This window comes from Babylonia areolata, chromosome 5 (genome assembly GCF_041734735.1).
Source record: "Babylonia areolata isolate BAREFJ2019XMU chromosome 5, ASM4173473v1, whole genome shotgun sequence".
NCBI lineage: Eukaryota > Metazoa > Mollusca > Gastropoda > Neogastropoda > Buccinidae > Babylonia > Babylonia areolata.
The window spans coordinates 41,037,563-41,063,513 of NC_134880.1; the positions used below are offsets into that span (position 1 = coordinate 41,037,563).

The following is a 25,951-nucleotide window of genomic DNA, read 5'->3' on the forward strand; positions in this document are numbered from 1 at the left end:
GATATAAATTCTTTTTTGGTTGTATTTTTGGGGTGCCTGCTTGGCTCAAATTGGTCGATTACAATCAGTCTGAAGGTTGTGAGTTTGAATCTCTGGACACTTCAAGATCAAAGAACTAAAAATGTGAAGCACTTTTGCTGATGTATATATAGGTCATGGGGCACCAAAGAGGATAATAAAAACAACTGCCTGATAGATGTTGACATGTACTTCAAAGAATGATTAATGATGTCAGGCATAATCAATACCAGTACCAAGGAGAGTAAAATATTCCTGCACATATCCATCACATGCAGCAAAACTGATGTGTGGCATAATTATAGCAAGATATAAAAGGAGTTTTGCTGTACTGTAATGGTGGCATTGGTGTGCTGCTGGTGGTGTGTAGGTGTTGGTGGTGAGGTGTTGGTGAGATGGTGGTGGTGGTGGTGTGTTGGTGAGGTGTTGGTGGTGGTGGTGAGGTGTTGGTGAGATGGTGGTGGTGGTGGTGTGTTGGTGGTGTATTGGTGGTGGTGGTGAGGTGTTGGTGAGGTGCTGTATTGGTGGTGTATTGGTGGTGGTGTGTTGGTGAGGTGCTGGTGGTGTATTGGTGGTGGTGTGAGGTGTTGGTGGTGGTGGTGAGATGGTGGTGGTGAGATGGTGGTGATGTTAAGCTGGTGGTGTGTGTGTGTGAGTGATGACACAGGGGTATTGTCTGCCCAGCTTCAAACCCAACTTTCTTTTTGCTCATATTCATGCTCACTCAAATCCATACAAGCACACAATGACAGATTTACATCCAATAAGTTTTCCTCTTTATTTAGAAAAAAAGGGGAAAGAATTTGATCATAAAAAATAAATGCAACTGTCGCACACATGCATTTTTCAAAATGAGATGTTTCAAGCAAACCAATAAACATTTTACAGATGACAGCAAGTCTTAAATTTTGATGCTTACCCACGATATGACCTATTATGCAAAAAGAAAATGGACCAGCACACATAACATACTGGCTAAACCAACAGCTGAACCAGAATCTTTCGATGAATAAATAGAACAAATACTTGTGCAACTGACAATGAAATAACCCCAATGAAGTGAACCAGTTCTAAAACATGCCACATCACAATTGCAATTTATCATATAAAATGCCTGTAACCTTAATCTGTAAATTGAATCCCTGCATATACACAGAACAATCTCTCTCATATATTCTGCATTATCAGAATAATATCAGGAATTCTAAGATCAGTTTGCATACCAAAAAAACCGAATCCTAAAACCAATTCAATTACCAATGCCCCTCCCTCCCACACACCCCATTCTGTAAAGTCTAAAAACACATCCACGTTTCGTGGCATTTAACGGAAGGTAGGTAGCAAGGAGCTGTGTTTTACAGCTCCAGAGAAACCACATCACAAGAGCGCTACACACACTGACGCACACTGTCTCTTCATTCTTCACCACCAGGGGGTGGGGGTGCTGGGGCTTCCTGATTGGCAGCTCCTGACAGTGCTGCGTCCATCTTCTTCGTGCCAGACACAATGTCGTCAATGCGCAGCAGCAGAATCGCCGTCTGGTGGATAAAAAAAAAAAAAGAAACATGTCAGATATCGGAAGTTTGAATTTACTTGTATATTTCAGAGATTTCTGTTCGGGAAGGCAGTGAGAAAACCACTGAAACATATTCATAAGTTCATATTTGCGGTTCCAAGTGAGGAAACTTTCGTCTTTGTGAAAATAAGGTAAAAATTTAGAACGAAGGAACTCAGAACTAAAAATTTCTCAAATCCATCTTCTTTCACATATGTACACACATTCATTCACTGAGAGAGAAAATGATCAAGTAGGGAGAGGAGATATAGACAGAGAGTGAAAAAGATAGTAAAATAAGTGTTACAATGATAGCATCTGATCACTGTAAGAAAACACTAAAGCTACAAAACAAAAACAAAGACATGTCAGGACAAAAAAACAACAAACACACCAACCTCATTCACACAGCTGCCACTACCAGCACTATGTGATTACTACCACTTCAACCAGTTAGAACTACTAGCACCAACTGTTACCATCTACAAACAGTGAGAAGCAGACAAAATCTAGATGACATCCCACACATTTTATTAACAAACTTTAACTCAGAACTTCCAGTGTGTGAATCAATGATGACACTTTGGCCAAATTCAGAATGTCATCCTTTCTTAAAAAAAAAAAAAGCCCATACTAACTGAAAATTTGGATTTTTATTTCTTTTAGTTTTTTTGCTTTTCATTATTGGCATTTGTTGTTTCTCTTTCAAACACAAATACAAAATCTGGCCAGTGAAGCACTTGTCTCTCTATAAACAGTCCTCACCTCCACTGCCGTCTTGTAGACCTGCAGTTTGACAGACAGGGGTTCCCATATACCAAACTCGGACATGTCCACAATGTTTCCAGTGTTGCCGTCAATGCCCCACGTGTTCTTCTGGCCCTGAGCATGCTTCGCCTGTAGGCAACAACACATCATCATCCCAGTTCAGCAGAAATAATTCACAAATAAAAACAGTAAATACAACAGCAAACAGCAACAAAAAGAATAAAGGTGAATGTGAAACAGACTGCAATAAAAAAAAAAAGAAAAAAAAAGAAGAAAAAAAAAAAAAGAAAGAAAAAAAGAAAAGCTAAACATATATGGATGTAACACTTTTGTGTGTGTCATTATTTCTGAAAACTTTATCAAAGATGAAGTGCTGATTTTTATGAAGTCATTTCCCATATAAATCAACATACAAGAAATTACCACTTTCCAATTCTTCCACTAGGGACCTCCCGCCTGAACAGAATACCAAGACTCATCTCCTCGAACAATGCAACCATCAATGAACTAACTCCAAAGCACTGAACAACTTCACCTTGTGTGTGTGTGTGTGTGTGTGTGTGTGTGTGTGTGCGCGTGTGTGTGTGCGCGTGTGTGTAACCTCACAAAATTCCAGATTTTTCCCAGACCTTTTCCACACCAGACCAAACAAAAAGCCAAACTGAGTGTAAAAATTTGTCTGGTATCCCAGTATCAATGCTCAATCTTCACTACTTTGTTTGTTCATTCATTTGTATGTTCTTATTTTACCTTTTATTATATTTATCAAAAAAAGAAAAATAAGAAAAAAAAGCATTAAGCTCTGTGGTAAGTGGTTTTATCAAAATTCCAAGACTTTTCCTGATCCTTAAGGGCAAAACATTTTTCCAAGAGTTTTCCTGACCCAGAAGGGAAAAACATCCCAATAATTTTCGAGTCCTGGAAATGGTTCATTTTCAAGACTTTTCGTGAAGTCCATGACTGTATAAACCCTAAAATAAAAACCCTTGGAGAGAAATGACCGAGAGCCAATGGAGACAGAAGCAACAGACAGGATGGGTACCCCATCCGCCCCCCCACACACACCACCCACCCACCCACCCCCTCATGTGTTTGCGTTCCTACCCTGAGGGCGCCGAGACTTGCAGCCCTGCAAATGGTTCTCTTTTTTTCCCCCCCAAGACTTTTCCAGTCTTCTGTGACCCTGTGATAAACCCTACTGGACTGAAACAACTTTAGAGCCAATGTACACAGAAAAAGCAGACTGGATGGCAGTGTATACCCACCCTGAGGGCAGTGAGGGTCCTGATGGTGTTGGCCCCACAGTTCTGGATCAGGGTGCGGGGGATCACCTCCAGGGCACGGGAGATGGCGCGGTACGGCCACTGGTGCACGCCGGTGATCGACTTGGCCTTCTCGTTCAGGGCCTGACATCACAGGAACAATCATAGTTACAGACACTCCATTATGTCTGTCTGTCTATCCATCTATCAATATATATCCCATATATATATATGCCCAATTCAAGGCCTGCCAACACACACACAATTAGTTATATACTATATACATACACACACTATTCAGGGCCAAGGAACACTGCATTATACTATAATGTACATGCTAACAACTGGATTGCTGAGGAAAACAAGAGCAGGAGTTTAATTTTCTGTTTATTTATTTGTAAAATAATATTTCTATAGTGTGTAGTAATGAAGCATTTCACACTTTACAATGACACAGTCATAAAAAAACAACTGTAAACTGTCAAAGAATGAAACAAAGCTTACTGTATCTCTGAGAAAGTGATACATGTCTAAAACAGTTGGCAACATTGAGAAAACAACAACAGAGGACAACAAAAACTAGCTCAAAAAGAAATCTTTAAAACACAGAAAAAGGATGAAATAAATGAAAGATACATATTTCAAGGGTGGGAGAGACCAACTTACGAAACAATTACAAATCTGAAGCTGGTCTCCAGGGGCAGCTTAATTAACAGAAGTGTTTTTCCCGAATACCAAAACAAAGCACATATAATTTTATTTCTAAAAGGAAAAGAAAACTCTACAAAATGCCAATATGGAAATCCATGTAAGGAAATACTTCCCACCAATAAGATACAAAATCTCTACGGACAATGAACAGATTTCCTTCCACCCAAACCACTCACTCTCAACCACGTGGGACACAAGCTCATCTGTGGCCATGCTCTCTTCCCCTGCCACTCACCTGAGCCAGAGCCATTTCAGAGGCCCCACCCCCAGGGCAGAGGTGTGGGTCGATCATGACGTTGCGGGCCACGTTCATGGCATCCTGCAGGTTGCGCTCCACCTCGGCCAGGATGTCTTTGCTGGCTCCTCTCAGCAGGATGGTGCATGCCTTGGGATCCTTGCACTCCACCAGGAATGTGAAGTGACTGCAAGCATGCGTGTACACCACATTTTGTTTACACTGCTCAGTGAGCGTTCGATTTATCACCCTCTTGTCCGTACACCTATCTACGCTTACTTTTGTCTGAAAACATACTCTAAAGGAGTTAACTCCATAATTTTATTATGGTTATATACTTAAAATTGTATTTGAACTAAAGAAAAGCAAACTGTCAAATGGAAATGTTTATACCGACAGGTTTGAAGATGCTCCCATTGACTATTTTCTTACAAAAAAACAACCACCCAATAGCGTGATTTTTCACTTTTGCTTCATGTTGCTTCTTTTTGTATGTGATGTGACTTTATACATCCACAAGGTTTTGTTTCTATTGTTCAGTGCAGCATTCAAGTGTATCAGACACACAAGTAATAATCAATCAGTGACTACATTCACACAAAGTTCAGGTTCAATTATGTTCAGTATATCATTCAAATATGCATGCACACATTTAAGTGAATCAATTTTCAACAGATATTAACCCCTAGGCTGCCTATATGACGAGATAACTCGTTTTCCCTGCTTTGCGTTCAGTTCGTTGACAAAAATGCTGGTAGCTTTAGCTTGGGGAATCTTTCTGGATTCTATTCATAGCTAGAAACCCCATCTACATCATGAGGCAGTCCTTTATTTGAACATTTTGGTTGGGTTACTGTCCCAGTGTTTACCTGCCTCCTCTCCTCGCTCGCTCAACAAAATGTCGGACTGATGCCATGCTCAAGACGTGATCGTAACGAACTAAATCAACCAAGATTGCTTTCTTCTGCTGATGCTCAGAAAGAATTGAAGCGTAAACTTGAAGAAGACAGTGATGAACATTTATAGGACGATTTGATAGAAAATAAAGGGAGCAATCAAGAGAGTGGCCAAGATATGACTATCAGTGAGTGATGCTGGCTGTGCAAACCTTAGCAGACGACAGAAAGTGACTGAATTATTAGCAGGACAGTGTGAGCGTTTTCTTGGCACTCGGCCAACATGGTCTGATGAGAACTGGATAAAGTGACCCTGTAAGAGGGGTGAAGAGGGGTGAAGAGGAGTGGGGTGGAGGCTGAGGGGCGTGGCCTCTCATCCACATTATCACTTGGCGAAGTCACAATGCATTGTATATCTCTTTTTAATTTTTGACTCACTTGTGTAAACAAGTGAGTCTATGTTTTAACCCGGTGTTCGGTTGTCTGTGTGTGTGTGTGTGTGTGTGTGTGTGTGTGTGTGTGTGTGTGTGTGTGTGTGTGTCTGTGTGTCTGTGGTAAACTTTAACATTGACATTTTCTCTGCAACTACTTTGTCAGTTGACACCAAATTTGGCGTAAAAATAGGAAAAATTCAGTTCTTTCCAGTCATCTTGTTTAAAACAATATTGCGCCTCTCGGATGGGCACAAAAAAATAAAGAATGAAGCCTAATTATATGCAAACTGCATTTACTGTTATATTTATATTTTTTGTATTCTCTAAACTTGGCACTTTGATCTGATATTCTGACCCAACAGCTAGAGCAGTCATTATTATCATTTTTTGTTCAAACAGGAACTTCTTTTCCTAAGCATGGAAGTTTTATTTATTTTGCAAACGTTTTGATGCAGATAGTAAAAAAGGGAAATTACTCTGTAATGCTAGTGGAGTTAATTTGCTTTAAACTGATCTTTCTCATCTTAAACATTACATTTTGAAACAAGAGAGGCAAGGCCTTCAAGACTCACTTGTGATGCACTTTTTAAAAAAAATCCAAGCTTTTTATGTATTGAGTATAATTTAAAAATGTAATGTTTAAGATGAGAAAGATCAGTTTAAAGCAAACTAAGTTCCCAGCAGAGTAATTTCCCTTGTTCTACTGGCTACACCAAAACATATGCAATAAATAAAACTTCCATGCTTAGCAAAAGAAGTTCCTGCTTGAACAAAAAATGATAATAATGACAGATCTTTTGTTGGGTCGAATATCAGATCAAAATGCCAAGTTTAGAGAATACAAAAAATATAAAAATAACAGTAAATGCATTATACTCAATACATAAATAGCTTGGATTTTTTAAAAAGTGTATCACAAGTGAGTCTTGAAGGCCTTGCCTTTCTTGTTTTCTATTGTGGTTGTTCTAGTATGATTTCGTGTATGCAGATATCCATTTGTCCAGAAAATATATTTTAGTGCAAATTACCTGACTAATGTTAGTAATGAACAAGTTGAAAATGAGACAAAAAACAAAACACTGATTTCAAAACAACAGCATGTCACTAAAAATATATAAAATGGGAAAACATGTGTTTTGTGTTCTTTATTCATTTACCTTTCAGAAAATATATACTTTTATGGGTCTTTCTCCAATAACAAAGAGCACAGAATTTGTTGAAAATTTATACCCGTTTTTTGGGAAAAAACCCTGGCAAACAGATTTCACTTAAATCTTATTTTCTTGGCAGTGAAAAGGTTAACCATAGTCGCCTGTTAATGGTTACAGCTAAGTTGTACACCTACCCATAAAGAAAGTATCTTTTGTGGAACTATATGTTTATAGGTAAGCAAAAGTGTGTGTGTACATATGTAATTGGTGTATGAGAATGTGTGTGCATGGTGTGTGTATGCCTATGTGTGTGTTCATATATGCGTATACTGGTATATGGTGTGAGGGATGCGTGATATTGGCAAGAAGTCTTAGTATGGAAACCAACAAAAATGTTCCAGTACATGTGTGAGGTAAAAAAAGAAAAAAGGATCTTAGTTATAGGAGCATTTTCAGTGAGAGGAATGCAACAAGGCAACAAGCCTGATACAAAACTTTCCCTTACTCATCACCAATCTTGCGCACTTCAAACAGTCCGCAGCCAGTGCCAATGTCATCCTCTTTCAGTTCATCTGTTCTGTTGGCAATGGTTGCCCCACAAGCTCTGGAAAGAAAAAGGCACATTTCAGTTTATTTTCTTCTCCTGATGCAATGTTTTGTGTTTACAGAATTAGTAACTCGTGAGACAAGATGTGCGAGCAGAAAAAAAAACAACTCCATGAGCACAACTTTATAAACTGTACGCATGCCACTTTTCTTCTCCTGGGTGTTTTTTTTTTTTGAGTGAGTACTGCCTATTCAAAAAGTATTTCTAACTGAGTCTGGAGTTGGTCAGAGTGAATTTTCTTCTTCATGACATGAAAGAAAATCAGTAGAACGAAAGTATTGAACATCATTCCAACTCTTTAGCTAAACTCTTTTGGTAGGTCATTAGATTGAGAAATAATGCAACACAACCATACACACAAAGAGGGAGGAAGAAAAGAAAATGATAAAAAAAATTATAAACTTTGAAATGCTATTGTTCTGTGAGACACTACTTAAGAAGTCAACTGATGCTAGAAACATACAGTTCTCTTGCAAATTAGATTACATTTAATTCAGCCACCACATCAAGCACTGGCCTGACATTTGCCCACTCTTGGGTTTGTTCTGTGCTATCTTTCCAAATGTCAGTGGAGAGAGGGTGCCAGTCACTGCCTATCATGTAAGGTCTGTGTCTGACTTGGTCAAAGTAAATAGTTCTCTCCAGTACAAAATAAATCAGTAGAATGAAAGTACTGAACATTATTCCAACTCTACAAACACGTAAAACCCTGTCTTGGTAGATAGAATACTGCACATCCACACATAATAAAGTAAGACTTTGAATTACCATCATTCTTTATAATTATAGACTAGTAGTCATGTTTGAAAGCTCACAATTCTCTGAATTGTACTCATCATAACCCAACTGAACAGAGGCAAGCTTTTCACAAACAATTTTTGGGTCTGTTTCCTCTAAGAAAGGAAAACATCAGTGGACAACAAACATATGACAACATCACTGATCACAATAAATGCTCATGATTGTGCTGAACAGCAACACTTCCGTCTTACCACTGTTCACTTTGACTCGATTCATGTTCACCATTTAATTAAATGGAAACCAAACCGCACACTACACTAAATTTCAACTTACATAAGTTCAAAATAACTATTTTCTTTACTATTAAGGGGTAGTTCATGCACTGCAGCATCTTGTAGACGGAAAATTATGGTAATCAAAATATGATACTGTGTCTGGAGCTGGTCAGGGTCTATTGTTTTCTTCATTACAAAACAAAATCAGTAGAACGAAAGTATTGAACATCATTCCAACTCCACACACATACATAAAACCCTCTCTTGGTAGCAAGGAAAATAATACTGTACAATCAAACATGTCTTTATCATGAACCAACCGACAGCTTTTAGAAGGGCTCCTGAACGCTGAAGCAATGGCATGATTCCCCCTCCCAGTAGAACAACAGTTCTCAACAGTATTCTAACTCTACATAAATAAAATCCTCTAGGTAAAAAAAGGAAGAACACAGCAAAATTAGTGAACTACATATGTCAGACAAAAAATTTTAGACTTTGAACTGTCATTATTCTTAAAAACACTAAACAAATGTAGTCACACTTGAATTTTGAAAGCGTACAATTCTCTAAAGCATTGCTCTCGCTGTAATCCAGTCAACAGTCTGAACATTGGCAAGTCTAAATTTTTTTCTGGATCTTTTTCCTCTTTGCAGGCAAAATATCAGTGCACAAAGGGTGCTAGATATCTGCCTGACAAAAAGGTCTGATTCTGTGTCTGGAGTTGGTCAGGGTCCATTGTTTTCTTCAGAACAAAACAAAATCAGTAGAACGAAAGTATTGAACATCATTCCAACTCCACACACATACACATGAAACTCTCTCTTGGTGGAAAGAATACCATACAATCACACATACACACATTAACAAAAAAAACCCAACAAAACCACCATGACATAAGACATCAGTGGATGTAGAATGCTGACTAAAGTGAATGGAAGACAACAGATAGTTCTAATCTCTCCTTCAATCATATCCAGATAGAGGAAAGGTCAACTCTGGTAATAAGGTTACAGTCTTTACTTACAGCGGATGCTTTACAACTGCAATCATTACACAACTGCTGAAATGGTCAAACAGCGACATGGCTTTTAGCTCCACACAAACTAGTATTCACTCTCTACAAGACCAAAAACTTCTCCCTTTAAGGTACTGAAACTAAACGTTCAACAATCATGACACAGCACAACCAACCATTATGAAATCCAATGACAAAGTTATGAACTGAAAGCTAGGAGAGATATCCTTTCCAGAACTTTATTAAATATTCTGGAACAATTACATACTTTCTTTTCCATAAGTCATACAAAATGACATTCACAAAACTATGTATTATCACACTTTTAAAAATTCCACAGCAAATTTGGTAACATATCTATATGAACCTACCATGAATATTTTTACAATGGAAACCTCAAGCACTGGTATGACTTTATTTCTGAGTCTGCCTAATTACAAGGTTTGATGCTATATACTTGTCTGGAGTTGGTCAGGGAAACTGGTTTTCTTCAAAACAAAATCAGTAGAACGAAAGTTCTGAACATCATTCCAACTCTATGATCACATCCAATCCAATCATACTGCTTACAGCCAAGCCAACTGTAAGGGGCCATTTCAAGGCTGAATACGCATCAGGTCTTGAAACCAGTTGAAGAAAACCTAAAATAATGTTAAAAGGTCAATTGAACAACATGCAAGACTATTCACCCACTTCTTGTTAAGTCCATGAGAAATTTGAATTATTATAATTATTATTATTTTCTATTCACTTTTTTCATGGTCAAGGTGAAAACATTTTCATCAGTGCCATGTTATAATCGGTACAGTAAGTCTTACATAAGGCATCTGCACAGAACTGTTCACACTTTACTAACTTAGTTTGTGTTAAGCAAATTTAAATTAAGTGAAAAAAATTCAAAATACACACAAATACCAATTCCACATGTATTTTAATGCACTCAAGATTCACATCACATCAAAAATATTGATTTCCTTCAGGAACTGAAAAAGAGTATCTCGAGGGACATTCCAGAAGAAGCATCTTGAACAACTCTGAGAGGATCTAAAAAAATACATGCACCCAAAGGCCCATGCTTTGATGTAAAAACTTACATCTGTATGAAGTGGAACCACTAATGAATATGCACTTGTTTGGAGTTGGTCAGTGTAAAATATTTTCTTCAATGCAAAAAAAATCAGTAGAACGAAAGTTCTGAACATCATTCCAATTCCAAACACAAACACTAGGCCATATCTCACTAACTGAAGAATAAAGTGCAAATAAAAAATAAACGCACAGAGGTGTAATACAGAGAAACTCTGAAATACTGTCATTTTCTAAAAACAAAAGGCACCAACTTTGAGACTCACCTGGCAATGCGGTTGTTGTCAGTTTTGCGGACACGGCGAATAACAGAGATACCGGCTTTGACAAGGAAGTGCTGAGCAAGGTCGGAGACGCCCTTCTCAGTGATGACGAGGTCGGGCTTAAGGGCGATCACCTCATCGCACACCTTCTTGATGTACTCCTCCTCCATCTGAAGGATCTTCCTGTCAACACAACAACTTGACATCCTCACGGGCCCTCTACACCCTCCACGTTTTCAACTTGCTATTGGTATTAAAAATGATGAGCGAGGCAATAGAGAGTGCTCATGATGATGGTAGTCTATTGCCTCGCTCATTGGGAAAATCCGTGATGCACAGAATTATTAAACAAGAAAGTACCACCATTACCCTTTGAAGAAATCAAGTATGTGCGTTCATTTTTCTGTACGGATTTACCTAGTATATGTCAGCTGATGGGTTGTATCAGCAGCAATCATTCAAATTCTGTGCCTTTGGCTTATGAAGAGTAAGAGCAATTCACTCTTGTTTGATCTTGTTCTTGTTTGATCTTGCTACTGTTAGTTTTCAAAATTGCTTTCATTTTTAACTTGTGCGATTGTGATCATACATGCTCAAATACATTCCAAATGCTTTCATATAAAGTCTGCATAAAATTGGAAATATTTGCAAAAACATTTCTTTTTGGGAAAAAATCCTGTCCAATACAATGCTGAAAGGTCTTAACTGAATTTTCAGATAAAAAAAAAAAAAATTACATATGCATTATAATTGTTCTTAAACAAAAAATCTACACATACATCATGAAGACTGGTTCTCATAAAATATGCAAATACATTCTCAGGCATCAAAATATATTCAGACAATGTATGCTATTATGAATACAATCTGAATTTCTATCTAAAAAAAAAGAAAAAAAAAAGCATATTGTAAAACTGCACTCATTCTTTGTGTGTGCAGGTGAGCACTTATTTGTTAACGTGTGTAAGAACAGATTTTAATTCTGTCTTTGCATTCAGCTGATGATCACCCATACAATTTTAAGAACATAAAACAAACAACTTACGTGAAATCTTCCTCTTTGGTGATTTCAATGTTGGTCTGCAACAAAGTTTTAAAATTCAATTAATAAACATGACAAGCATAAATTCATCCACCTACATGGTTTGATGCATGGCCTATTCTGCTTGGGCCAAAAATGAAAAGCAGATGCTTTCCTGACCAGCGCATGCGTAGAAAACATTATATCCTGGTCAAAATGAAATGCTCAGACGCTGAATGAAACTGCCTCGAGGTTGCATGCTTGATGCTGTCCTTGTTCCCACTGAATTGGTAATTTGGGAAGGATCAATTTTCACTGAAGCTGTCAAACATGATGAAATGGTCTTCAATCTAATAGTGAAAACTAAATTTCATCTTATAAATTCTATCAGAAAAAAGAAGAAGCAAGAAATCTACTCACCTGACTCTCACCCTTCTTGTACTCCAAGTTACAATCCAGAAGCATAATGCGAGGGTTTTGGATGCGCCTGAAGCAAACATGAAAATCATAAGATAAAGTTTTCAAAAGTATATTGCAAGGCAACTTGCAAGTTTCTTCGTGTCTTAAACAAAACTCATGGGGAAAAAAAAAGAAAAGAAAAAAAAAAAAAAAAAAAAAATGAACGTCACAGTAAACTTTCTTCTTATTACCACCATGAAAACAGTCATTTTGCTTATTCCAGGCTGTGTCATACTGATTCACTCCAACTAGTTCTTGAGCTTAGAATGCAAAAAATAGTATGTGACAGTCTTAACTGTTTAAGCATTCACTTTTTCGCAAAAACTGATGAAGATAAAGAACAAGCTCGCGCTTAAGGTAAACCTGTCTCTTCTTTACTCCTTAGTTCACTTCTAACAGGGGACCATAATGATAAGGTGTATGACTGATTTTACATATTATCAAGGCAACAATACCACGCTTTTGTGGGCACTGAGTCAATCAAATGTGTGAACTTAGCATCTGATTAGAACAGAAGTAGAGGTTCTGACATACTGGCATCTTGCAATGTTACACGTTGTGACATGTTAATATGCATAATATCAAATGTACCCTGACTTGCAATTGTCATATGCTGCCCTAAGATTCATCCAGTTCGAAACAAAATTATTTTTTGACATGTGACTTCAATCCTTCATGATGTTTAACAGCATTCATTAGTAAATGATCACATAATTTTGTGTAATTATTCTTGGTGTCATCCTCGACCATGTATTCTAGATGTCATCTGTGTATTCTTGTTATCCATGTTCTTTATTATTATTTTGAAAAAAAAAAGAAAACAAAAAACATTTGCAATAGCAATTCTTGGGTCTGTCAGGAAAATACATTTCCTCACAGGAGATCAGCAGAACTAAAGTTCCAAAACATCATCCCAACTCATGATGGTACAATCTGGAGATCCAATACAAATCAGCCCTCGTCATCTGTTGCTCACCTGCGCATTTTAGGGTGGACGACATCCTTGTTGATCATGATTCCCTTCAGTACTTCAGACTCTTCTGTTGTATCACCAGGTATCTGATTGGACAGTGACATAATAATAATCATCATGGGCATTTATAATATACTCCTTAGCACAGAGCACTAACAATATCAATATGGAAAAAAAAAATGTTTACAAAAATTAACACCAAATGGCACAATAATCAAAACTTATGAAAACGACAAATCAAATGTGTTAATGACAAAGCACACAAACATACACACGCCAACACTTTGACATTCAAAAGAAGAAAGGAAAGTTACCTATTAATATTACCCCCCCCCCCCCCCCCCCCCCCCCCAAAAAACACCAACCAACCAACCAAAAAACCTCGCTTATCACCTTTCACAGCCAACTGGTAAAGAAATGACGTGTGTAAGTATTTTCTTCACTAATACATGCTTAATGTAAACATTAAAATGAAAAGGTTGATTTACCCACATTATTTACATTGGCTAAAGCTTTTACTTCCATGTTTAGTACCACATGCAATAATTGAAAATAAGGCAAACGAGAATATTTTCTAAAAAATGAATGACTTAACAACATGATTATTTAATTTTTTTTTCTTCTTTAAGACTGGATATATTCTTTATTGCATAAAGAAAAGTATTTAGTGTTCTGCATGATCAGATTGACTGAACAAACCTGGCTAAAAATGCTAACAAAGACATACAATAGAACTGAACAATCTGAACCTAAAATCCAATCATCAATCCTTTTCATAGACTTGAATGAACTTCAATTAAAAAGTGTCCCACCTTCTCAACTTTGGCGTAGCGTTTGATGTCAATCTCTTTGCGACCGTTCTCCTCGATAAGGACTGTGGATGTAGCATCCAAAGCAATCTGACAGGCAAGATCCATCCTGATAACAAAGACCTGTGTGCTTAACTTGCAATCATTTTTTTAAAATTTCTGATTACAATGACTTTGTTAACTCACAACCATGACATCCACATCCTCTTTGCCATAGAACTGTGACTTTGGGGGGCTTTTTGAAGATCTAAATGCTGCATATTGCATGTAAAATTGTACAATCATACAGAATAAAAAATCTTCAATGGTTTGTTGTATTTCATAGTTCCAAAATCTTGAACAGTGTATTTTCTTGTAGTTATGATAGGCGCAGACTGCCAACATATGGTTGTGAGCAGAGACCACCATGATATCAATCTACTTTTCAATACTGTCCCTTGCAATACTTCAATCATATCAGTAACATATCACAGATTAGAAAAAAAGACCAAGAAAAGTTTTACTGAAGCTTTTTTTTTTGGTGTGTGTGTGTGATATGGCAGTCTGAATTAGGAAGTGCAAAAAATGGATACTGTAAAATATGCGATATGTGCAAGAATATATGTACAAATAACAGCACGTGGTCTGAATAAGTGCATGCATAACAATGAAGAAAAGAACAGTTGACAATTTTCATCCAGACACAGGAGTAACACTTACCATTTGCTGACAAACTTGGTGCCCAGACAACTCCTGACAATGTTCAGCATCTGTGACCTGTCGGATGTGTCCACAGGAACGCTGAAAGTATACACAGCACAGCTTTCTGTTATGTACGGCTGTTCAGTTCATAGAACTTTACACAAGCTGAATTCAAAAGTATCATCCCCCCCCCCCTCCAAAGGGTGGCACTGTGATACAGCGACGTGCTCTCCCTGGGAAGAGCAGCCCGAATTTCACACAGAGAAATCTGCTGTGATAAAAAGAAATATAAATACAGACAGACACACAGTTTTCAAACGTGTGACACCTTCACACACACACTCTTCACACAACATGCTAACCCAAAAAATGTATCCAGGTGTCTAAAATGCAGACATCTGATGTTTTGTATGATCTCATGATTCCTTCACAAACATGTGCAGACTGAATCTCCACACAGAAGAACTCACCACACTTTGGTCCTGAGCACTTCCAGGAGGTCTTCCAGAGCCTGTCTGTAGGCAGCGATGATGATGGTGGGGTGCATCTGTTGCTCCAGAAACTGTTCGGCCACTGACAGCACCTCTCCAGCTGTGCACAAAGTAACGCAAATGGTTCACTCTGAGGTTCATGCCATGGAAACTGCTAACATTTATTTTATTATTTAAAAAAAAAAAAAAAAATTATTGACAAATGAAAACATAGGACAATTTATGTATCAAATATGTTAACAGCATAAATAATCTTGTCCCATCAATTATTTAACTAATAATTTGATTTTAAAGCTCTTCAAGGAAATGACAAGTCAATGAAGCATGGAAGTACAATGCTCATAATACTATATTAAAAAAACAACCAAACAAACAAAAAAACAGTAATGAAGATATCTTACCCAAGATGATGACAGACTTGGTCCCATCTCCTGTCTCTTCATCCTGGGTACGTGCCACCTCAATCATAGACTTGGCTGCTGGGTGCTGAACGTTGATCTGTCAGCAACACTCATGACAATCACATCCTCCCTTCACAATATAGGAATAAACACATACCAACAGCAATGAGCATCAGGATGGACAATAAATCCATTTAATGCCCTCAATTACATTCATAAGCATTATATCAAGGATACATAACTTTTATCAACAGATTATCATAGAAGGCAGAAGGCTAATTAACTTGCGCTAAATCCTTGCGCATAATTAGTTTTACACAGACTTCAATTAAACAATTACTAGTACACTCTTACTGTCAGTCTTACAAAAAATTTCCACCTTTTCAAGACTTTCAGTGTCAGATTTTATCTCTTATCTTTCATATGGACTAAAATAAAAAATCAGCTTGGAACAACTCTTGCTCACAATCTACAGTTAGTGTATGGGAAAATGACGTCAAGAAAGAAGAAAAAACAAAAGGTTGGAAGGGGTTGATAAGCACTAGCCTTCACATTGAAAACTAAAGAATTTAGTAATCAAGTTGAAAAGCAACAGAAATCCTCAGTACATACCTCTCTCAGAATGGCGTTGCCATCATTGGTCATGACGATGCCTCCCATGGGGTCCATCAACATCTGAAAAACAAGAGTTGTTCAGTCCATCAGTAAAGGATAGCTGAGTGATTGTTCTGAAAGTAAAAGAAAGTCCAATTATTTCCTTCCCAACAGGCTTAGCAACATGAGCATGTGTAAAAACTGAGCATGCATACGGAAGGAAGACCGGAGAAAACCTCTAAGCCTAGTCACTAAGACAGAATTGCTACATTTTCCAACTTTTGATTAGATATTCATTTACACATAAGCTGTGCTATTCTTCTTGTCATTTCATACAGTGCACGAATACATGGGTGAGCATTACAAAAAGTAAACAATAGAAAAAAGAAAAAAAAATTGCTGCTGCAGAACACACATTGACTGACTGAATTACTTAATGAACCAGGCTTCCTGGACAATTTGTTTGACATTTTCATTTCACTTTTAGAGAACAATCTGACATTAATACCTAATGCTTAAACCTTGTAGAAGATTGTGAGAATGAGTGCAATCTAGAAAGTATTTTTGAAAAAGGGGAGTTTTTTAATTTATTTTTATTTTTTTTTAATACATCAAATAAAGTCAAAATTAGGCTTCACACTATTTGAACTGATTGATACCAATTCTTCCTCTGCCCAAAATTTTCAGTCTGACAGCATTTGATGCCTTTCACATAAATGCTGCTAAAAAAAGTAAAGGTATTCAAGTGGTGTCTAGCCAGATTTTTTTCAGACAGACAAAACACTCAATTCCTTTTGCATAAATGCTACTCAAATGATAAAGGTATTCAAGTGGCGTCTATTAGTAATCTGTATGACGTGTATTATTTTACTGTTGGAGTGCCTATCACATATAACTACTAAACTTTGATTATAACCTATATCAGACAGAACAATAAAATAAAACAACTTCCTGATTTATCATCACATTCACTGACCATGTTGCTGCCACAACAAAATGGGTCCTTTACATGGTATGTACACCAATGAACAACAGTACTCCTGTCACTATATAACACTTGGGAGAATCTCACAGCTTTGAGGTTTTCCATACAGGGATGAAATTCTTGTGCCACTTGCTCCACCACTGCTCTGCCAGACTGGACGACAGGCAGTTCTTAGTACAACAAGACTGTCACACCTTTTGGACAACTTTCTGCTGCAGTGTTCAATAACCAAAACAGACTGTCCAGTTTGCTGCCTAGACCAACACCTAACAACCGGTATGGCAATGGGACCTGTTACTTACAGCACTGTTTTCAAAGAAAATTCACAACCACTCAAAACCACAGACAAAAAACAAAACAAAACACTGAAAAGAAAATTAAAACAGCATCTACAAAACACACAAATCATTACCACACAAAACAAAAGATATCCAATGGGATTACCTTTAGCATGGACTTTGGTCCCAGACATGTTCGGATCACATCTGCTATTGTCTGGAAATTAAAGCATATATAATGAGTTAGTTTTAACTTTATCATATAAATATATAATCAGCCAACTAAAAACTACAACAAAAAAGACACCCCCCCTATATAATAAAAAAAAAAAGCAAACAAAAACCACCACCAGCAGTTGTACATGTGTTGCATATCTGTATCAGTATGTAAAATGTAATTGAGTTGCTGCAGATATTATCCAGTGATCTTTTTGTGTTTTGTTTTTGTTCTTTTTTTTTTTTTTTTTTTTAAATATAGTAGTTGTAGTGGTAGTAGTATAGGGACTGGCAAGTCATCTGCCTAGACCTCTTGGCCTTTTTTATGTTCCCATCGAATCTTCATTTATTTATTTTATTGATTCACTTGTGTAAACAAAGTGAGTCTATGTTTTAACCCAGTGTTCGGTTGTCTGTGTGTGTGTCTGTGTGTCCGTGGTCAACTTTAACATTGCCATTTTCTCTGCAAATACTTTGTCAGCTGACACCAAATTTGGCATAAAAATAGGAAAAATTCAGTTCTTTCCAGTCATCTTGTTTAAAACAATATTGCGCCTCTGGGATGGGCACGACAACAAAAAAAAAAAAAGAAAAAAAAAAGAAAAAAAAAAAAGAAAAGAAAAAAAAGAAAAAAAAAAAGAAAAAAAAAAGAAGCCTAATTATATGTGAACTGAATTTACTGTTATATTTATATTTTTTTTAGTCTCTCAACTTGGCACTCTGATCTGATATTTTGACACAACAACAAGAGCAGTCATTTTTATCATTTTTTGTTCAAACAGGAACTTCTTTTGCTAAGCATGGAATTTATATTTATTTTGCATGTCTTTGGTGCAGATAGTAAAAAAAGGGAAATTAATCTGTAATTAATGCTAGGGGGCTTAATTTGCTTTAAACTGATCTTTCTCATCTTAAACATTACATTTTGAAATTATACTCAAAACATAAAAAGCTTGTGTGTTTTACTCTCAGTGTACAGGGCTTTCACTATGTTCATTTGCCCAAGTGGTTTTTTTTTTTTTTTTGAAAACACTAAAATCAATACGATGAGTGGACTTTATAGATCTATTGGCTGAGCCCTGAAGGTCATTGGCAAAAATCAACTGTGTACACATATTTATACATATTCAAAGCGCGTGCTCATATTCTTCGCAAACGACGCCATTTTGTTTCAAGTTGTTGACCTGCCCGTTTAATCCTATATTCAATCGACAATACACGATAACATGTGATGGAAAGTTCGAGAAGGAGACCTTTAAATATTTATGTGGAGATAGATTTGTGAACGCCTCATCACTTACTGGATTATGCCCCAAACTGCCATAAAAATATCCACAGAATCAGTCAGAATTCACAGTTAAATATAATAAACCATGAAAGTTAATACCCTTGAATTGATGAAACGTAAAAATTTGCAGTCTTGACTTTTCTCAAAGTGAAGTCCTTTACAGTTCACTTCATACAATGTTTAGAAGTACTTGTACTTGGCTCTACATGTTATTAGTTTAACAAAATACTCAATTTTCATATAAACTTTAAAACTATAAAACTAGAATGAACATAAAAGAGAAACTGAATTGACCATGTCAACCAGGTGTAATTAAACTTTTACATCTATCTAGATCCAGAGAAAACGGCTTAATGTTGCAGTGTGATTGCGGAGATAGCCACATCTCCTTTACTGCAGACTTAAAAAGAATTTTTAATTGCCCTTAAAGATTTTTTGAATGCCCAAGATACACCAGAATAATATGATTTAAACAGTATTCTCACTGCGAATACCACAATTGATTTATCAGCCTTTAAAAAAGCCTGTATAAATGTTATATTTTTGTACGTTAGCCAAGGAACCCCGATAGTGTAATGGGTAAGACAGTTTCTTTTTACCCGAACACGTGGGGTTCGAATCTGCCATTCAGATTTTTTTTCTTTTTCTTTTAACCCGAAGCTTTATAATAACACATACAGAACACATTTTAATGGTTAGATTATCACAAGTGAGTCTGGAAGTGGAAGGCCTTGCCTCTCTTGTTTTATTTATTTCCTTCTTTTGTTTGTTGATGTTGGGCAGGGTACGCAAGTACACCTCTGCGAGAAACTTTAATTCTTCATAATCGAAAAATGTTTTCTTTTAAGATGGTGCTGGTGTCAAGGAGATTTTTTAAAGTGTTAGGTACCTAGTATTTTGTGTAAGTTTAACTTCGGTTAAATATATATTCCTAATCTTTCTGCATACATTTCAACATTTATCAAAAGTATTAAGATTAAAAAGTCTAAATATGTAAACCATGTCTCACTGTCTGTATGATAAATAATGTGTATTTCTGCAATTCTGACCGACCTCCAGAAATAAACTAAGGAGATGGTCTATTTCTCTGTGTGACTGTACAAAAACTTAAATTCAAGTTATTGGCAACCATGAAGGAGACAGTATCTTCCGTTCTTGGATTACCCCATTTCCCTTCTTCACACCAACTGAACTGTAGCACACTCAAAATCCCAACATCGGCAATGTAACAATAGTCTGATTAAATTATAGACAGACAAATCATCTGTATTTGCTAAGTAACACAGATAAAATCATTTATTTTCTTTTCCTGGACATCAAATGAAAGAATGCGATAAATCAAATTCAGTCCACGATGACGAATGCTCGTTCGGACATGCCGGTTTTCTTCTAGAACATGCTCGATGCACATGGCGTCAACCAGGCAACACGAAAACGTACCTTTCCAGCAGCGATATTTCCCAGCTGAACTTTCCGGCCCGACTCCCGCCGGGTATTTTGATCTGAAATGACAACAGAAAAGCTATTTGTTTCACCATTTTACAATACAAATGAAAACTTTCCAATCAACAGTGGAAAAAAAAAGAGAGACTTACTGAGGACTATTATTTGAGCCATGCTTGCTTGTGGTGTCTAGTATCAGCCTGTGCCCTCTGTTGGCAATGGAGGGTTACTCTTGACAATATTGAGGCAAGCCTCCAAGTAGCTTCCCCTTTCGTACGCTGATTAAAAACGGATGGTTCGTACATGCTTTTCATAAAGAGTCATAGTCTCTCTCTCTCTCTCTTTGATTATTCTGTCACTTGAAGAGGGGGAGTCTGATCTATAAAAAACAACAAAAAACAAAACAAAACAAAAACACATACACAAAAACGAGACAGAACCACGTGACGACGTTAAGCACCCCCTGTTCAGCCAGGGGAGCCCGGGCCCCGCAAAAAAAAAAAAAAAAAAAAAGAAAAAAAAAAGAAAAAAGAAAAAGAAAAAAAAAAAAGTTGAAATTTGGAGGCCCTTGACACGAACGTCTCAAGCTGGCCTCCACGACATCATCAGGTAAACTGACTTTTCCACTCGGAATCCCTGAAGGAACGAGAACTGAAGGAACTGGGTTCTCTCTCTCTTAATCCTTCATTGTGAATACAGTGACACGTACCATGAATACTGTTCACTGACACCGTACATCCTACTGCTTCCGAGTGCCACGTATTAACACACACACACACACTCTCTCTCTCTCTCCTTTCACTCATATCACAGACGCCGTGTATGTATTCTCACAACAATACCGATGCCATGCAAATCCGGCGGTCAATCATTTAGCGCGCGCATGTGTATGCAGTGTGCACATCAGTGTGTGTGTGTGTGTGTGTGTGTGTGTGTGTGTGTGTGTGTGTGCACGGTGTGTGGCAGTCGCGGTGTGTCAGTGTGTGTTTGTGTTTGCATGTGTGTGTGTGTGTGTGTGTGTGTGTGTGTGTGCACGGTGTGTGGCAGTCGCGGTGTGTCAGTGTGTGTTTGTGTTTGTATGTGTGTGTGTGTGTGTGTGTGTGTGTGTGTGTGTGTGTGTGTGTGTGTGTGACAGCCGGTGTGTCAGAGTGTGTGTGTGTGTGTGTGTGTGTGTGTGTGTGTGTGTGTGTGTGTAAACGATTAGCACGTATGCCGCTTGGGGGAGGGAGGTGAAGGGGAAGCAGAACAGGGGCAGGGGCCGCAGTGGGCCGGTGAATGAGGATGGGCATTTCTGACTTGAACTGAAGCAGACTCAGTAGAATATACTGACAATAAATATAACTGATGAAATGACTGATGTGGAATACTAAATTCAACGAAAATTTACTGAATATTTTATTGCCGAACACAAATGGATATGAAATAAATGATTTCAAGTTTGGAATACGTTTAAATAGCGACAATAATAATACTTAAAATAACTTCTGAACTGAATAATCTACTGAACACAGACAGATATAAAATGAATCATTTAAAACACTGCTTAAATCAGTGATCACATCAGTTGTTACTATCAACTTGAACACACACACACACGGACACACACACACACACGGACACACACACACACACACACACACACACACACACACACACACCAATCCAATCTAAGAGTGGAAGATTTCTTTGAATTTAACACTGTTGAAAAAACACGAAGCTCTAGCAAAGATATATACCCAAAACATACTCGATTAAATGCCAAAACATACACTTTTACTAACCGCGTTATAAAATGGTGGAACCCACTAACAGAACTAACCAAAACAGCACCAACTCTTAACCAATTCAAGAATCTTCTGGACGCTGATATAAATGTAAAGATAAAAAAAAGTATGAATATGATGATTAAATTACTCGTAGGAAAATTACCGCATGCAATGCAGACACTACTCAATGTTGACGAAAAAGAAGGGACATCAAAAAGGCCGCGAGGCCTACTTCGTCCCTATTCTATACCTATACCTATACCTAACAACAACAACAACAAAACAGAACTTACTTTTCCCGCGGCACATCTCCGCCGTACATGTATCATCACTGCATCCATGAATGACACCGCTACCTGAAAACAACGCCATCACCAACTGAAAAGGCCGCATCGGCAATTCGACACAGCTCATTCACTACTGATTGGGCTATATATACTCACACACTTCACTCGTAGACCGTAGCGGCTGTGACATCGTGAGTACTGTTTATCAACACCGTGCATCCCCGGCATTGCTTTTGAGTGTCACGGATAGACGGGCGCAATAGCCGAGTGGTTAAAGCGTTAATTGAACTTTCAGTCTGAGGGTCCCCGGCGGGTTCGAATCTCGGTAGCGGCGCCTCAGTCATGGTGGGTAAATGGTTGAGAATTTTCCGATCTCCCAGGTCAACACACTGTGCAGATCGAGCTGCTAGTGCTCGAACCCCCTTCGTGTATTTTCGAAAGCAGAAGATCAAATACGCACGTTAGAGACAGGCCTGTAATCCATGTCAGCGTTCCGGTCGGTGGGTTATGGAAACAAGAACACACCCAGCATCCACACCCCCGTAAACGGAGTATGGCTGTGGCCTACATGGCGGGGTAAAAACGGTCAGACACGTAAAAGCCCACTCGTGTACATACCGGAGTGAACGTGGGAGTTGCAGCCCACGAACTTGACGAAGGAGAAGAAGATTGTCACGGCTCAACAGTTACGTGAATCTAGACCATGCCGACTGATATGATCAATGCGATATGATCATTCTCAGAGGTGGCACTGCCGACTCGGACTCAACTGAAATATCAGTTATTGGTCAACACTTGAAAATCGCGAAATAGTAAACAGATGGGAAATATTTTCATTCACTGAAATCTTAATTACCACCGTGACCATCAGCTGTAGGCCCTTACTCAATATCTTTCGAACTCAGTCGATCTAAAAATGACTATCTATAATTGATGCAATTTCAAGCTCATCATCAAAGAACTTGAAGAATGTTATAAACAGTGTTACAAGATTAACTGCATGGTAAATTAGAAACTGATTACGCATCAAAGTAGGAAAGAGAGCCGACTGAGAGAGGGACAGAGACAATAAGAGAGACTGCGAAAGCCCGGCGGAGAGAGAGAGAGAGAGTAAAAACAGATGACTCAAGAGACGGCCGTGTATCGATGATGCAAAGAAAGGCAGAAGAAGAAAAGAGGAACTAGGCAGCCAAGTACCAGACACTGAAGATTGGGGAAAAGTAAAGTTAATTAGTGAATTACAAGAAGAGATAAATGGAACATGCTAAGAATGAGAAGAAACCGACTTAAAGAACTTTGGAAAGAGGAAGAAAGGGCTAAACAAAACTAGCGGGAATAAAGGAACGACTTGGAAGAATAAAAGCAGACCAGGATGTAGATCGAGAAGGAAGTAGGCTATAAAATCAAACATTAGTACAAAAAGAAAGGGAATGATTACATGACTGTAGGAAACTGACCCCGATACTATACGTGCAATTCTTTGTAATTCAGAGGCCAGTCATTAAAATAACCCTGACTGCATAAAAATCCGGGATGATAAGTCATGCCTGGAAAATACGCGCGGAAGCAAAAATTAATTATAATTCTAACCGCGAAATCCGTTGCTTCGTGCAATATGGAAAAAAACTTGAGAAAAGAAAAGAAAGAAAGAAAAAAAAGAAAGAAAGAAAGAAAAAAAAAAAGAAAAAAAAAAAAGAAAAAAAGAAAGAAAGAAAGAAAGAAAAAAAGCCTGGGTGACGCATCGATCATGAAAGCACAAGGGGGAGAAATCAACATATGGGCACATCAGGTGTAGATGTGGAGACATGATGGGGAGGGTGTGAGAGACGGACAGGTTAGGAAAAAAAAAGACAAAAAAAAAAAAAAAAAAAAAAAAGACAAAAAAAAGAAGAAGATGGGGTTCCAGAGTTTCAGAGTTTGTTTATTCCCCATTAACTCTTTTAAGTCATAGAGAAACAAGGAAACATGACAATAACACGAGGACGGCCACAGAGGAAGAGCGAAGATAATTTAAAAAGAAGAAACAAAAGGGGGGATAATACAAATGGGGAAAAAATAAAATGAAATGAAATAAAAGGCCAAATGCAATCATCAGTCTGATAGAATGCAATAGGAATAGGGAAAGCAATACTCCATAAACAAATGCACAGAATCACAACTTAGATTTACAACACGGTTCTGTATCTGTAGTTGAGCCTGAACTGGCCGGGACTGAGGGGTTAGTTGGAGCATAGCAATAACGACGACATGGTGTAACAAAATAAAATACACAATAATTTGTTATTTTAGCACCCATTTGCCAGTAATACTGGAACTGGTTTGATATATACAGGAGAGAAAAAGACATAAAAAATATGGTCATGCAATTACACTGAAATGGATATGTACGGGATGCAGTGTCAAGATTAACACATATCATTGTTCTAATTCCTATTCAGCAAGTACAGTTAAGGCATAAGTGGTAAAGAATCCAGACTGAAACTGGCTCCTAACGAAACACATTAAAACCTTCTTTAATGAATTTAGCAAAATTTAAAAACCTTTTCTTACTACCAATAGACATTAATGTTGCATCGAGACAAGGGATGGAACTGTCCCGAAAGCACAAAGCAGCGCTGTCTGAAGTTGTGTCCCCTCGAAGGAGCGAACCAGCCAGTGATCTTGTTTGTTGTCGAATGAACTCTTCTGGAATTGTGAAGGTTTCGTTTCAATCACCTACATACACGTGCATGCATGTATGTGTGTGTGTGTGTGTGTGTGTGTGTGTGACAGAGACATCGCAGAGAGAGCCGTAAAATGTTCAGTAATTACTGTCAGTTTTATTTCATAACCAAATATAAATATTGCCATCTTCGGCATGCCTGACTACAAAATAATGTATTTTGACATATCGACTGAACAGGACGGCTTGCGTCAATTATATGCTGATATTTTTGGTTCATATGCGATCTGAGCCAGTGATCCGAGAACTGATTAACTTGACAAGAATCCAGTACCTGTTGTTGTTGTTATCATCATGTATCTATTTGCTTATTTATCTATATATTCATTCATTTTTTTTTTTTTTACCTTATCCAATATTTTTTTCTATTATATCAGTGGTTCTTTAATCACTTGTCACTGCGTGAAGATTGTATAACTGGCATTGCCGGTCCATGAAGTGTTTAGGTTGTCGAAAGCAGGCAGCGGTAAACCTTTTGTATAGCCAGGGTTTCAGAGGAGAAACAAACATTTAAACATGA

At 37.6% G+C, this 25,951-nt stretch overlaps 1 protein-coding gene across 1 annotated transcript; it reads right to left on the reverse strand.

Annotated features, from left to right (window-relative positions):
• Positions 1 to 782: 782 nt before the first annotated feature.
• Positions 783 to 20,881, reverse strand: LOC143282072 (T-complex protein 1 subunit gamma-like). The gene is made up of 17 exons (XM_076587532.1): positions 20,809 to 20,881; positions 20,654 to 20,715; positions 17,876 to 17,926; positions 16,465 to 16,527; positions 15,853 to 15,949; positions 15,431 to 15,551; positions 14,979 to 15,059; positions 14,283 to 14,388; positions 13,474 to 13,556; positions 12,459 to 12,525; positions 12,063 to 12,097; positions 11,021 to 11,200; positions 7,536 to 7,634; positions 4,550 to 4,736; positions 3,607 to 3,747; positions 2,339 to 2,470; positions 783 to 1,556 (listed from the first exon to the last, which is right to left on the reverse strand). Exons 1-17 carry the CDS (start codon positions 20,828 to 20,830, stop codon positions 1,434 to 1,436), a joined length of 1,650 nt encoding a protein of 549 aa, XP_076443647.1. The 5' UTR covers positions 20,831 to 20,881; the 3' UTR covers positions 783 to 1,433.
• Between the last annotated feature and the right edge of the window lie 5,070 nt (positions 20,882 to 25,951).